The sequence below is a fragment of the Gracilinanus agilis genome, chromosome 2, assembly GCF_016433145.1.
Source record: "Gracilinanus agilis isolate LMUSP501 chromosome 2, AgileGrace, whole genome shotgun sequence".
Lineage (NCBI taxonomy): Eukaryota > Metazoa > Chordata > Mammalia > Didelphimorphia > Didelphidae > Gracilinanus > Gracilinanus agilis.
The window spans coordinates 217,667,659-217,681,718 of NC_058131.1; the positions used below are offsets into that span (position 1 = coordinate 217,667,659).

Sequence of the window (14,060 nt, forward strand, 5' to 3'; positions counted from 1 at the left end):
TCTCCCTCTTTCTCACTCTGCATCCCTTCCCCTTCCCCTTAGCAACTGGCACAGAGTCACACATGCAGTATGCTGACAGCAAAAAGGCACTCTAATTCAAAACTAGCACTGTGGGTATAATAAAAATTTTCTTCTGATTTATGAATGGTATTATTCTGAAACATTTAGGGCATAGGCTTTCTGATAATACAGGTGCTCAATAAATGACCAGGATGATGTAAATTAACTTGATCTTCTTTGAGAATAGAAAAGATATTCTCTTTTCTGAACCTGGCTTAATAGTTCCATGAGTTGGCTCATGTTGGGAAAGATCCCAGGATTGGGGTTAGGTGACCTGAAATGGAAACTTGACTCTGTTTCCAACCAGTCATACTTCTCAAATGCCAGATCTTATGACTTGGGGAAAGTTCCTTGCTTTGTTTTGGGCCTTAGTTTCCTCAAATGTAAAAAGGAGGTTAGGTTAGATTATCTTTAATGTCCCTTCCAGTTCTGAATTCTATGTTCCTATAACTTCACAAACCCAAATAACTGTGAAATGTGTATCTCTCCTTTAACTTTCTATGGTAAATGCTAATAAGGGTGACCCTAGTCCAGTGTCATCAGAAGTTCACAAAGGCAGTTTAGAAATCTAGAGGGATGTAAATTGTAGTTGTACTAACACTGTGTATCACTGTCCTGAAGAAAGAAGCCTCCCTGAAGAAATTATTTCTATTCTTTCCTGGAGGAAGCCTAACTTCCTTCAGTCTGGGGACATCAGCTGAGGTTCAAATGTGACAAATATGATCACCATCATGAAAATACTTTGATTGTGAATTAATCCATCCATTCTGGAAGGCAATTTGGAATTATGCAAAAAGGGCTTTAAAAGAATGCAGACCCCTTGATCCAGCCATACCACTACTAGGTGTGTACCCCAAAGAGATAATAAGGAAAAATACTTGTATGAAAATATTCATAGCTGCACTCTTTGTGGTGGCAAAAAATTAAAAAATGAAGGGGAATGGCTGAATAAATTGTGGTATCTGTGGTGATGTAATATTATTGTGCTGTAAGGAACGATGATCTGTAAGATGTATGTGAACTGTGAGAACTTCAATGACTGATGCAGAGTGAAATAAGCAGAACAGGAGAACATTGTACACAGAAAGTAAAACATTGTGGAAAAATCCAATGTCACGAACTACTACTAGTGGCAATGCAACAAGTCAGGATACTCCTGAAGGATTTATGGGAAAGAATGCCAACCACATTGAGAGAAAGAATTATGGGAGTAGAAATGCAAAAGAAAAACATATGACATCATTTATCACATGTATATATGGGCATGTGATTTGGAGTTTAGGCTTTGAAAAATCGCTCTAGAGCAAAAATGGATATGGAAATAGGTATCGAGTGATGACATTTGTACAACTCAGTGGAATTGCTTGTTGGCTCTGGGAGGTGGGAGGAGGGGAAGGAAAGAAAATGGGTCATGTAAACATGGAAAAATATTTTAAATAAAAATGTTTTTTAAATGAAAATACTCTGAAATATTATAAGGTGCCAAATTTAAATTAAAGATTACTATTAACGTCTCTAGAAAACTTGCTGCTTATGAGGCTGTCCTGATGAGAATATACTTGAGGGTAATTACATTCCATCTGAGGCACTTCATACAGAAGACCCCCTTACTAGCTCTGGTTTACAATGAGCCACTTAAAATGAGGCAGCTGTTTGCGAGCTTGCTTTTCTGAATCCCCCACTCTTGCAAGAGGTATAAACAAAATGTCCCTAAAGAGGACAGATAAGATATCCACCACCTCTTCAGTGGCTTTTGCAATCACTTACATTGAATTCTGGACCAACGCAAACATCCTGCAATCAGAATTCCCTTGAACTAGTTTCCCAACAGCGGTGACAAACCATGACGCAACATCCACATTCTTCTGTCCACTCCCCATGACACAGCCCACGATGGGAGATGAGGGGCTATAACTAAAGGGTCAGTCTGAAGCAGGCTTTATTTGTTTTCGCCTCAGAAGTAAATAGCTGCATGCCCTCAGCAAAGGTATGATTTTACCACCTGAAATCTCTTGTGAAGATGTGAGCATTTAAACATAGACACGCCACAGTGAGGGCACTGCACTGTAGATCTTGGAGTATCTCTGTAAACAACTATACTTCAACATAGCTGAATGTGAACACTTAGTAATTCAATAAACAGGAAAAGAATTGAGCAACAGAGTCACAGTATACAAAGAGGAGACAACTCAGAAACGGTTAAAAGAAGAGAGGGGTGAATTAGGAGCCATTATCATGTACTGGCAATTGCTTACTTGTCTACAGTGTGTAGAGCATGTGGCTTTACCTATCCTGGCCCTGAACTACCAAGCAGTTTATGGTACATTCCAGGCAACAGCACCCTCGATATGCTGCTGTCCATTACTCACTATAAGGAGGATGGAAGAGGGAAATATAAAGTCTCTAAGGACCAGCCACAGGAAGAATCCTTCAGTCCTTGGCAAAGACTTTCAGATTTGTTTAGAAAACTATAAACTCTGGGTGTCTTTGCTATCAGTCTAGTCACTGGAGATTCTTTCTCCCATGTGGAGGAGAAAACTGAGGATCTAATGCTATGAGAATCATGAGGAATACTCAAAACAACCATCCAAAAATGGTAGGAAAAGTTGCTAGCTTCTTTTTTATCCATGTTCTTAGGTCTCTCCCAGGTCCTTACCACTACTGAGCATCCCCCAGCCAGGGAAAGAGAGAAAACTTTTTACCCTTTACACCACTGTCAGACCCCAGAGGTACACAAGAAAATCTCAGCAACTGGGAAAGTCTTAAGCAAGACAGCCTGTGGAAAGGGCCACCAACTACTATAACTCCATCCTATAACATAAAGAGCTCTGAAATTTGACTGACGCTCTTTCAAATACCTGGGCTCTGGGCTCTAGCCTGACCATACAGGGGAATAGAGTATTTGGAAAAGTTCATGAAAAGTCAAATTTTGAATGAAAAGTCAGTGATGGGTTTAAGAGAACAGATAATGAGGCAAACCTCCCTCCTTACTGTGAAGAGGTAGGGAGCATCAGAGCAGAAAGGACTATAGGTTACTAGATGTGGTCACAAACCACAGAGGGGTTTTGTTTAATTATTTTACTTTGTTCCTAGAAAAAGTTTCACCTGGAGGTTGGGGGAAAGTTCCTTTCTAACCCAAATGATTGTGATATAAAAGCAAAAGGCATAAAGTGTACAAAATGTATGATGCAATAAATGCATTGCAGTCTACTGCTGGTGGTCATTTTCTTAGCAGAACAGGGTAAAGCAAACAAGCTCTGGCTGACCGTTCTTTTGGGGAGAGGGAGGAGAAAACAAGCTCACAGCATTGTAGGAGCATACCATGCTGGCAAAAAGTTCTCCATCATCGTCACAAGCCACACCACCAGGACTGTAGAGCTGAAACCAGCCATCTTTGCCAGTCCGCACACTCAGCAAACAGGAGTGGACCTGCCAGGAAGAAGAGAGATGCTTAGATATGTAAATGCAAGCTGTAAAGCAGCCATTGCATTAGTGGTCCTAGGAAAATGGAGATGGACAATGGGACCATTTCTATGCTTCACTGAGGGAGGCAGGGCCAATGGAGGGAGTCTGAGGAAAAAAATGGCCTGTGCCTATTTTTCCAGCAAAGACACATGGCAGCCTAGATACCATATATCCAAATAGTTACATGGTGCTATGGGGGACCACCAACAAGGCCCAGGCTACAGAGCCTTTGGGCTCAGGGCCAGAATTAAAACAGAAGTTGGTGTTTATTTTACCTAGTGAAATCAAAGACCAACTACAATTGTCCCTCCAACAGATTCCTTCAGATGGATGTGGCCTTCATACCAGGGACACTTCCTGCCCTTGACCAAATATACTGAAAGCGAGACTGAGAGGGCAATCCAGATTAAAATTCAGCAAGTGGCAGGATTAGGGTGCTCCCTGGTTTCAGCACGTGGAAGGCAGGAGCTGAGCCCAGATTCTAAGGACTCGACTGCTTTCTCTTCTGCTATCTTCATGGAAACTCCATCACCAGCTTTGGCAAAGGAAGACAAAACACTTGAAGACACGAATGCTGTGCTTGGCTCAGCAGGAGAGCCTGCGCAAGCGTGCTTTCAAATCAATGTCTCCGCCAGTAGAGAAAACCAGTGGAGAAAACATCGAGCAAATGGAAAAAATGCTGCTGTTCATTACAGTTTACTGTAAAACACTGACATCACAGGCTAACCTCAGACACCCAGGGTGGGGCATGTGTTTATACACAAGGCCAGCAGCCTCTGCAAACAAGCTCTGTGTGTGTGTGTGTGTGTGTGTGTGTGTGTGTGTGTGTGTGTGTGTGTGTGTTGCTTGTCAGCCTGTTCACTTTTGTGAACAAAAGCTAGCTGGCAGAGCTCCTCAGGAGCTTCAGATCTGGCTCTCCTAATAGCCTCAGATATGCCCTCCATCAGCACAGAAGGGGCTCTCTGACAGTATGGCCAGGCAGGGTAGCATTTTATTAAGGGGAGGAGAAGATAAGGTTCACCTCTTGGCGTGGGTCTTCGGCAAATCTCTGAATCACGTACTTCAGTTCCCTGAAAGACACAAACCCAGGACTGGGTCACCGAGACATCCTATCTGCTCATGCTAGAGGGGCAGAGGAGGTGGGATGGGGACAGAGGGTGCTACTTGTGAAGGCGGAACCAGGACATGGCGAGCCAGCTAGCTGAGCAGCCCACAGGACCCCTACATTTAAAGGGCACTGAGGTACTTATGGGCAAGAAGGGATTCGAAAGGTTTGAAAACCCAGTGGATGGGAGAGAGGGCAAACCCAGGACCATATGCATGATGTCCAGTCTTAACCAAGAGAAGCTGCTAGAGGGTGGGGGTCTGGGATAGTGGAGAGGTATATAGAGTCTTGCTACCCCTCCTCCACGATGAAAAGACCAGAAAAACACTCACTTGGTAAATTTCTCATGCGCAAGAGCTCTGTAACAAAAAATAATAAAAATATTAAGAGAAAACTAGTTTTTGCATAGCCCTTTTAGAAAGTGCAGTTACTAGGTAATCCTTCTAAAGGAAAAGTTATACAAGAATCCCCCCCACCCCCAATCTGTGGTTCTAAAAATGAAAAATAAATTTAGAACAAGATACTAATACTTCAAACCTCCCAGGCACCAACAAATAAGAGCAGACATTGGGTGGGAAGGAAAGGAAAAATAACAGTAATAAGGAGAATGACCCCAGAATCACACACTTGTAAACAGGAGTGGAGATACCTGGTGGGTTTTTTTTTTTCCTGTCCCAGAGACCCAGGTGTGTTCATTAATTGTTCTGCAATTAAGGCAAGGCCACAGCTAATTAACGCTGCACATCAGAAAAGCAATTAAGAATTGCTCTGAAAAGCGAATTGCATCATGGTCGGCTTGTACAGCTCCTCCCCAGAGGTGGAGGGAATGGCTGACTGCGGCGATGACGCCATGGCGTTACAGAGCAGGCAGCCAGTGTTCAGGAGTTGGATTTCTCTGGTCTCGAGGCATTGGGCCACTGGGGACAGGAGAGGCCAGTAAATTGGGCAATTACAGGCTGTAATGTACCCCCTCAGAGAGCTGCATTTCATAAACACCGTGCTCGTTAATCGGTTCCCAGGGGAGTGCCAAGGGCCTCCCAGAGCAGCACAGTTTCTCCACTCTATCAAAACAGAGTCATTTAGACACTTTCAGTTCTGCTTATTTAGACAAAGCATTCTTGTTTAGGCCCCCTTTCACCAGGTTCTTTTTCTTCTGACTTTCCAGTGATAAATGTGCCATGGGAACAAGGGGACCAAGAGAGACAGAAATGTCCAATGAATGGAGAAGTAATGTAGGATTCTGTTAATGGTTAAGCAAAAAAGAATGGGGCAAGTGAGAGAAATAGTGTGTTTCTCTCTTAATACTTTCAATCCTGAGACCAAGGACAAACCTTTCTGGGCCTTATTTCCTTCTTCTGTACAATGAAGAGGATAAAATAGATGCTTTCAGCTCTAAATCCTATAATCCTATGCTGTTTCCTGCCTATATTCATTATGGTTCAGAAACTCACTCAGGTTGCTTAGGCTTCATAAAATGAATTGTTTTCACCAGGAAAGACTCAGCAGATGTTTGAGATGTTATCGTAGACACTAAGGACAAAAGAAAGGCAAGCAGACTTACTCTTTGGGGAATGGAATAGGTTGAAGCAAGCTGGCCAGAGCTGGTCTCCAGTCATCATAGTCTGACCTAAAAGAAAAGGGAGGTGAAGGTGAAGCAGGTACATTGGGGTCACTGCATGGCTGGAAGATATAACCTTTAGAGGGGATACTTCTAGTCATCCCACAGGAGCACTGACCTTATGGTTTATACACATACACACACAATGTTTTGCTGAGGACACTACTTTTCTCCTAATTACCCCAAGTTTTTAACCTTAATTACTGTCATTCTCAACCTCTCACTCTTACCCTAAATATCCAAACCACCGTCAAATCTTGTTGTGTTTACCTTCACAACACTTCTTGGATAGATCCCTTTCCCTTGACATAATTCCATTCTCATCTTCTGGAAATACCCCCCAATTTGATCTAACTGCCCCAATTCTCCTCTCTTTCAAATCCATCTGCCACTCAAGTCCCAAAGAGTTTTTCTTAAAGCACAAGCCTAATCATGTTACATCTCAATTCAATTAATGCCAGTGGCTCTCAAATCAAGATACCAAACATTTAGAAGTGCTTTCTTTGTGCCAGGAACTGAGCCCTGAGGAAAAAAGAAAGGCAAAAACAATGCCTACTCTCTAGGCAATCACAATCTAATGGAGGAGAAAACATGTAAACACCTATGTACAAACACATGTATATCATATAAATGGAGATTATCTCAGAGGAGAGGCACTAACTAATAATGAGGATAGGAAAAGGCTTCAAGCAGAAGGTGGATTTTAGCTAAGACTTCAGGGAACCCAAGAAGTGAGGAGGGAGAGAATTACAGGTGTGGAGGATAGCCCCTGAAAATACAGTCAGGAATGGAGTGTGTGTGTGTGTGTGTGTGTGTGTGTGTGTGTGTGTAGGAGCAAGGATCAAATATGAATTCCTCTGTTTGGCATTTAAAGCTCTTTATAACTTAGCTACAATATACTCTTTAACACTATTAGGTATTATTCCCCTTCAAGCATACTATTGTCCAGCTAAAAGTGGTTTTCTTATTGGTTCTCATAAACAGAATTCCACCTTCCATTTTCATATCTTTGTTTCTATGCCTGAAATGAACTTCTTTACTTCTACCTTTAGAAAACCTATATTCCTTCAGGGTGCAACTCGAATGCCATCTCCTACATGAAACTTTACCTAATCCACCCAGCAGCTAGTCCCGCTCCCCCAATTCCCCAAATAAGTTTGGGTCTATTTTGTATATATGTACATATTATCTCCCCTGGCTAGACTCTAAGCTCACTGAGGGCAGAAAATCTCATTTTTGTCTTTGGATTCCCTGCATCTAGCACAATGAGCGGTATAGTAGGCTCTTAGTAAGTGTTTATTGCTCTCTGGTGTTACTGTCCACATCATAGCTACAGTTTATGTAATCATTGTGAATAGCATATGGAAGAGTTGTTTCCAAGTTTTACATAAGGTTTATTAAGCTATTTTCTTATTTGATCTAAGATGTTAAATGACTTTTTCTGCTTGATTAAAAAAAAGCTAGCTTAAAATTTGGATCAACCAAATTTCATGTTTAATGTGGACATAATTTGAGAGCTACTTTTGTTCTTTTTTTTGTTTCTCATTTCATATCCTAGTGCTCTTAATTGAATTTTCTGCCTCTAGTCTTTCTCCTTTCCAATCCATCCTTCATCCAGCTGCCAAAATGATCTTCTTTAGGCCAAGTTGAGAAGATTCTGAGATAGTCTAATGCCTCTAAGATAAAATAAAATTCTTTTGTTTTAAGATGTAAAGTCTTATAATCTGGTTACAACCTATCTTTCTAGACTTATTCCATAGTATTCCAACTCATGGACTCTGATTCCAGCCCAACTGGCCTCCTTGCTATTCCCAGGATGTGATATTCCATCTCTGCCTCCATTTCTTTGCATGGATTGTACCCTAGATGCCTTTGATGTTCTTCTTCCTTGCTCCTGGAATCCCTAGTTCCACTGAAGGCTCAGCTCAAGTGTTACCGCCAAAGTCAGATCCTTCTAAATCTCTCCAACTGTTAGCACTTTACCCACACCTCTGCCCCCTAATACTTTTTATAAACTTTGTATTTATTTAACTAGTACTGCTGTTTCCCTTCGATAGACTATAAGCTCCTTGAAGGTCTGGTTAGTTTTCATTTTTGTTTTTATAGTCACAGTACATGGCATACAGTAGATACTTAAAAATCTATGGGAAACTAAAATAAGTTGAATTGAAGCTGGCTTTGCATTGAACCATATAAAGCCTCAAGTAAACAAGAGATGCCCAGTATCATGAGGGGACCTAACAACTGACTTTATGAAGATAATGGTTCCAACACAACTCCTTAAAGGGCTGTGGGAACATGATATAGTAGAAAAGGCACTAGATTTTGAGCCAGGAAGACTTAGGTTCAAATCCTACCTCAGACACTAGCTGGGGAACCCTGGGAAAATCATTCGATTTCTCTGTGGCTCAGCATTTTCTTTTTTCTTTTTTTTTTTTAAACCCATACCTCCTTTTTTTATTTGGCTTGATTTTATTTTCCTCAATTACATGTAAAAACAGCTTCCAACATTTAATAAAGAATTTCGATTCTCAAAATTTCTCCCTCCCTCCCTTATCTTCTCTCCCACAGAGTTGGTAAAGAAGCCGATATAAATTTTACATGTGTAATCATGTAAGACATTTTTCCATATTAATCTTTTTATGGAAGGAAATTTGAATAAAATTTAAGAAAGTGAAAAAAAAGGACTGCTTTGGTCTAGATTCAGAGTTCATCAGTTCTTTTTCTGGAAACAGATGGAATTTTTTATCATGAGGTCTTTGGGATTGTTTTGGATCATTGTATTGATTAAAATATCTAAATTATTCACAAATGTACATCATATAGTATTGCAATCACTATGTACAGTGTTCTCTGGTTCTTTCTACTTCATTCTGCTTCAGTTTGTGTAAGTCTTTCCAGATTATTGTGAGCTATTCCTGTTCTTGTCCATTACAATCATGTACTCTTACTCAGCCAAGTGAATACATAAAGAAAAATAAGGAAGGGAGAGGAGAAACCCTTTCCTTCCATCTTAGAATCAATACTATGTATTGGTTCCAAGACAGAAGTGTGGTAAGGGCTAGGCAATGGGGGTGAAGTGATTTGCCCAGGGTCACACAGCTAGGAAGTGACTGAGGCCAGATTTGAACCTAGGACCTCCTGTCTCTAGGCCTGGCTCTCAGGCCACTGAGTCCATTTGCTCCATGCCTCAGCATTTTCATCTATAAGTGGGAGAGTTGTCCTACATAGCTTCCAAGGTCCCTCTATCTCTAAATTTAGGATCCAATGAGTTAGAGTTGCATTGGTTTATCTTCAACAAAAATGGAGGATACACAATAGCCAGATAGCCAGTTAGTCCTTTCTTTCTTTCTTTTTTTTCTCTGCCTTTTTTCAATAGCTCTGTGATCAACTTTAGTATGGGTGTGGGTGGGGAGTACACAATTATGGGGTGGGGGGAGAAGAGCGTGAGAATGTGGGTATGGGTGTGAGTTGGCATGTGGGTATAAGTATGTGTGACTGTAGGTATGAGTGTGTAGGATATATATATATATATGCATTATATATATATATAGAGAGAGAGAGAGGGGAAGAGAGGGAGAGGGAAAAGGAGAGAGAGAGAAAGAGAGAAAGACAGAGAGAGCATGAGAGCACAAGAGAGAAAAAGAGAGAGTATAGGTGTGAGAACAGGTATGTGAGTACATGAGTGTGTCTGTGTAGGGTTTATGTCTCATCAATCTGACTTTTGCAATCTCTCATTCCTCATATATGTGAGAGGTCATGGGAAAGAGAATAGAAAGGTCTTTTCCTGACCACATTACAGAGTCAAATGACCTTTTCTTCCTTCCAATATATCTATCTAAAGATGCTATTATTTTAAAAGAATACTGAGCTTTTGTTTCTACATAGCCTTCATTTCCGAATGTGTGTGTGTGTGTGTGTGTGTGTGTGTGTGTAACCTTCTTTACTCCCTTACCCAATATGCTATCCCTTGTATCAGAATTTTTAAATTAAAAAAAGGTAGAAAAAGCAATTCAGCAAAAACAACCAAAGATGCTGTCACTTTTCCTGATAACTTTCACAGAAGGGGAAGGAGAGACCACGCAAAAGCAAAACAAAAATTATTAAGCCATGGAAACCCTTAAAAGAAAATAAAGATCCCTGGAACTATGATCCCTACAGTTTGTAGGTAGAGAATGAAATAGCCTATTGATTCCATAGACCCTTACACTCTTAATCATCTCGATTCATTTGCTGCTGCCTCCTTTACCAAATTCCTTATGCAGAATCTTTCCAAGTGCTTCCTCTGGAACTGCTCAAAAAACTGAGGTGACTTACAAACTAGAGGCTGGAGGAGAAGACTTGGTCACACCCTAATACACCATGGCCCAAAAGAGAATATAGCAGCCTTCACCATAAAAGCCCCGAGTCCTGGAAGCACCTTTTACCACATACTTTACTTGTTTTGTTTTTGTTTTTGTTTTTCTTTAAACCCTTGTACTTCGGTGTATTGACTCATAGGTGGAAGATTGGTAAGGGTGGGCAATGGGGGTCAAGTGACTTGCCCAGGGTCACACAGCTGGGAAGTGGCTGAGGCCGGGTTTGAACCTAGGACCTCCTGTCTCTAGGCCTGACTCTCACTCCACTGAGCTACCCAGCTGCCCCCCTACATATTTTATACAATAAAATGGTGCCTGTCGACTTAAGTTCACCATTCTTGGGCATCGGGCTGGTTCTCCTTTCCATGGTCTTTTTCTTCTGATTCACCACTTTTTGTGTTGCCACCATTCATTCAATCTCCCTGGTTTTTAACCTCTGAGATATCTTAAAGATATACTATATTTACTGCTCATATCGTCAGTATCCAAACCTTGTCCACCTTCACAACTCTTTCATCCATCCCCTTCTCTCCAAACCCAGTGCCAGCATCCTAGTTCAGGCTTATTACCACCCACCTATATTACTGAAGTTATTTCCCAATATACCTTACCACCTTTATCACCTTTCTTCTCCAGTCCATCCCTCATAACACTTTTACACTAATTTTCTTCCTGTACCCATCTGGTCCTAATATTCCTCTCCTCCAAAAGCCTTTACCAGCACCCTACTATTTATTTTATCTGGTATTCAAGACCTCCCCAATCCACTTCCAACCTACACTTCCAGTTTAATCTCAAATTACTCTCTTCCATGAATGTTGTCTCAAATCAAGCTGTATCCCTTAACAAATTCTGCTTTGAAGCCTTTGCTTTCCTAAGTCTAAAATGTTTTCTCTCCTTAATCTGATGAATTACTATTCATTCTTTAAAGCCCAACTTCCCCAAGTCATTGTCAAATCTTCAAATAGCTATTTGCATCTCTAATCAAATTATCATGTAGGGAATGCAGTGTATAGTTCTGTTATTGCCTAAACCCTTTACGGACTGTAAACTCTACAAGAGCAGGGACTATATTTTATCTAAACTAGAAGTTCTTAACTTAGGGCACATAGTTTTTTTAAATGTCAGAAACTATTTTATTAAAATTAGTTTCCTTTGTTATTATTTCATTTTCTGCATTAAAAGTATTATTCTGTAAAGGGGAACATAAGTTTCAAGTAGTTAAGCACCCCTGATCCAAATTATTTTATCACCTTAACACCTAGGGCAGTGGACTACACAAAACAATAATGCTAACTTAATAAAAAGTTCTTGCATTGATGGAATAATTAAATGGCAATCTGTGACACTCTAGGAGTAAAGAATGGCATGTATTATTGTAGCTTGGGGTTCTTTGGACCTGTCCCATGTTGAGTCAAACAGTAAGAATGGGTGCAGGATCTTTCTTATCAAGTGGATTAAAATCTCCCTTCTTCCTGTTCCAAGAGTCCTTGACTTTGCTTAGTCTTGATGGGACCCCTAGATACCAAGGGTATGGTGCATCTCTGGATTGGATCCCCAGTTAGAATAATTTCCCACTCATCCCTGCCCTCGGGCAGCATGTCCAGATTAAGAAATCTAATAGTACCACTGTTCTGTGCTCTCAGACTATACCTGGAATATTTTGTTGACTCTGTAGGCATTTTATTTTAGATAGAACAGTGATGAACTAGCATAGATGAATGACTAGAGGAGGTGATCAGGGAACAACTGACACCCATGGCCTAGATCAGAGATCTAAAAACTGAGTGCTCAAACTGCAACCCTCATACCGCATGTGAGAGCCCCTGCCTTACTCTAGACAGGGGAGGGAGGAAGTGCTCCCACTGGGCTGCTGGGAAGACAGATGTATGATGTGAGAAATGTCCTCAGGCAAGCATGGAGAGGGGGAAGGGATCAGCCCTCTCTCGCACACATGCCATTGGTTTGCCAACATAGGCCTAGATCATAAAGGTAAAGGTTCTATGTGTGCCTTACAAGCTTAAGCTAGATAGCACAAAGTACCTTCCAGGAGTCATATATCTTCACCCTGATTCTGTAATCACCCTTTGTGAATACCAGTATTTAGACAACACACTAGTATTCCTTTCCCTTCCTTTGTGCAGAGTGTGGGAGATGATGGCAATGGCAAGAACTTTTATACCCATATCCTACATTTCAAAAATCTGATGTTGGAAGGCAGATCAGAAATGTGGTTTTCTTCATTATCTTTATGGCCCTTTAGTTCCTTTTACTTCGTGTTCACTCAAAGCCTGCTCTGTCTCTCAGACCCTCATCATTTAGTCACCACCAAACAAAAACCGATGTCTTTACCCCCAAGAAACCTACAACCAAGTAGCAGCAGTCTCATTCTCTAGAATTTAGAATATGCCCAGGAAGCCCCTGAGGAAAGGTTTCCTTTAAAGCTGAGCAAATAGAGAGAGGAGTTCCCAGAAGAGCTTGATTGCCTAAGATAAGTGGATGAATTATGGAAAAGGCAAGTCTAAGATTGAGAGTTCCAGTAGCATGGAAATCATGGAGTCAAAGCATGGAGCAATTCTTCTGTTTCACACCTAAAAATAAAACCTTTTAATAGTCTGTGGGCCATTGGAGGTCATCCAACATTAATGCCATTTACAAGAGACTGTCCAACTCAACTGACAAAGAAAAGGGACCAAACTTCTCTCCAAACCCAGTCTTCTCAGGCTAAACAGCAGCACAGCATTTAATATGATATTTGGAAAACACTTTGTGAATCTTAAAATGTCACCTCATATTGTTAACATTGATAAATGATAAATTAATAAATTCCATTGAAAAGACACTGGAGAAATGATTTTGAGTGAAGAATTACATTATGATAGTAACAATAACAACTAGCATTTACATAGTTTTCTAAGGTATGCATGCTTTATATGGGTATTTCATATGATGCTCATAACAACTCTGGAAGGTAGGTAGTATCATTATCCCCATTTCACAAATGAGGAAACAGAGTTTGAGAACAGTAAGTGACTTGCCCTGGGTCACAAAGCTAGTTAGTGCCTAACGCTGAATTAGAATTTTGGCCCTTCTGATCAGATCTCTATCCACTATGCCACTTAGCTACCAGCTAATGTACTTTTCATATGAATTTGGAATTAGGTAAAGTTGACCAATCTTCTATATATGCCTTGAGATTCCATACCTGAAGTCATACTCTCATCTTTAAAATACCCAACCATTAGAGTAATGTTTGCTAATAGTTTGTCTTTTTTTTTTCCCATTCACCTCCATACATCTGAAAAACTTGGACACTGTTATGGATTCCCTTGGAATTGTTAAATTTGGGCAATAGACTGAGATCGAATTTTCTTCAGTATTTAGCACAGGAAATAAGGAATGAATTCTCATTCTTACACATCTTTTTCACCTCTAACATTTGGAGCCTTATGAA

General features: G+C 40.6%; 1 protein-coding gene across 1 annotated transcript in view; it reads right to left on the minus strand.

Moving 5' to 3' along the window:
• The window catches only part of LOC123233492 (c-Maf inducing protein), a 268,181-nt gene that overhangs the window by 14,034 nt on the left and 240,087 nt on the right, over positions 1–14,060 (minus strand). The window contains exons 9-12 of the mRNA XM_044659582.1: positions 6,192–6,257; positions 4,963–4,989; positions 4,547–4,595; positions 3,382–3,489 (exon numbers count right to left, since the gene is read on the minus strand). Coding sequence (XP_044515517.1) covers positions 3,382–3,489; positions 4,547–4,595; positions 4,963–4,989; positions 6,192–6,257 — 250 coding nt within the window. The remainder of the gene's footprint in view (positions 1–3,381; positions 3,490–4,546; positions 4,596–4,962; positions 4,990–6,191; positions 6,258–14,060) is intronic.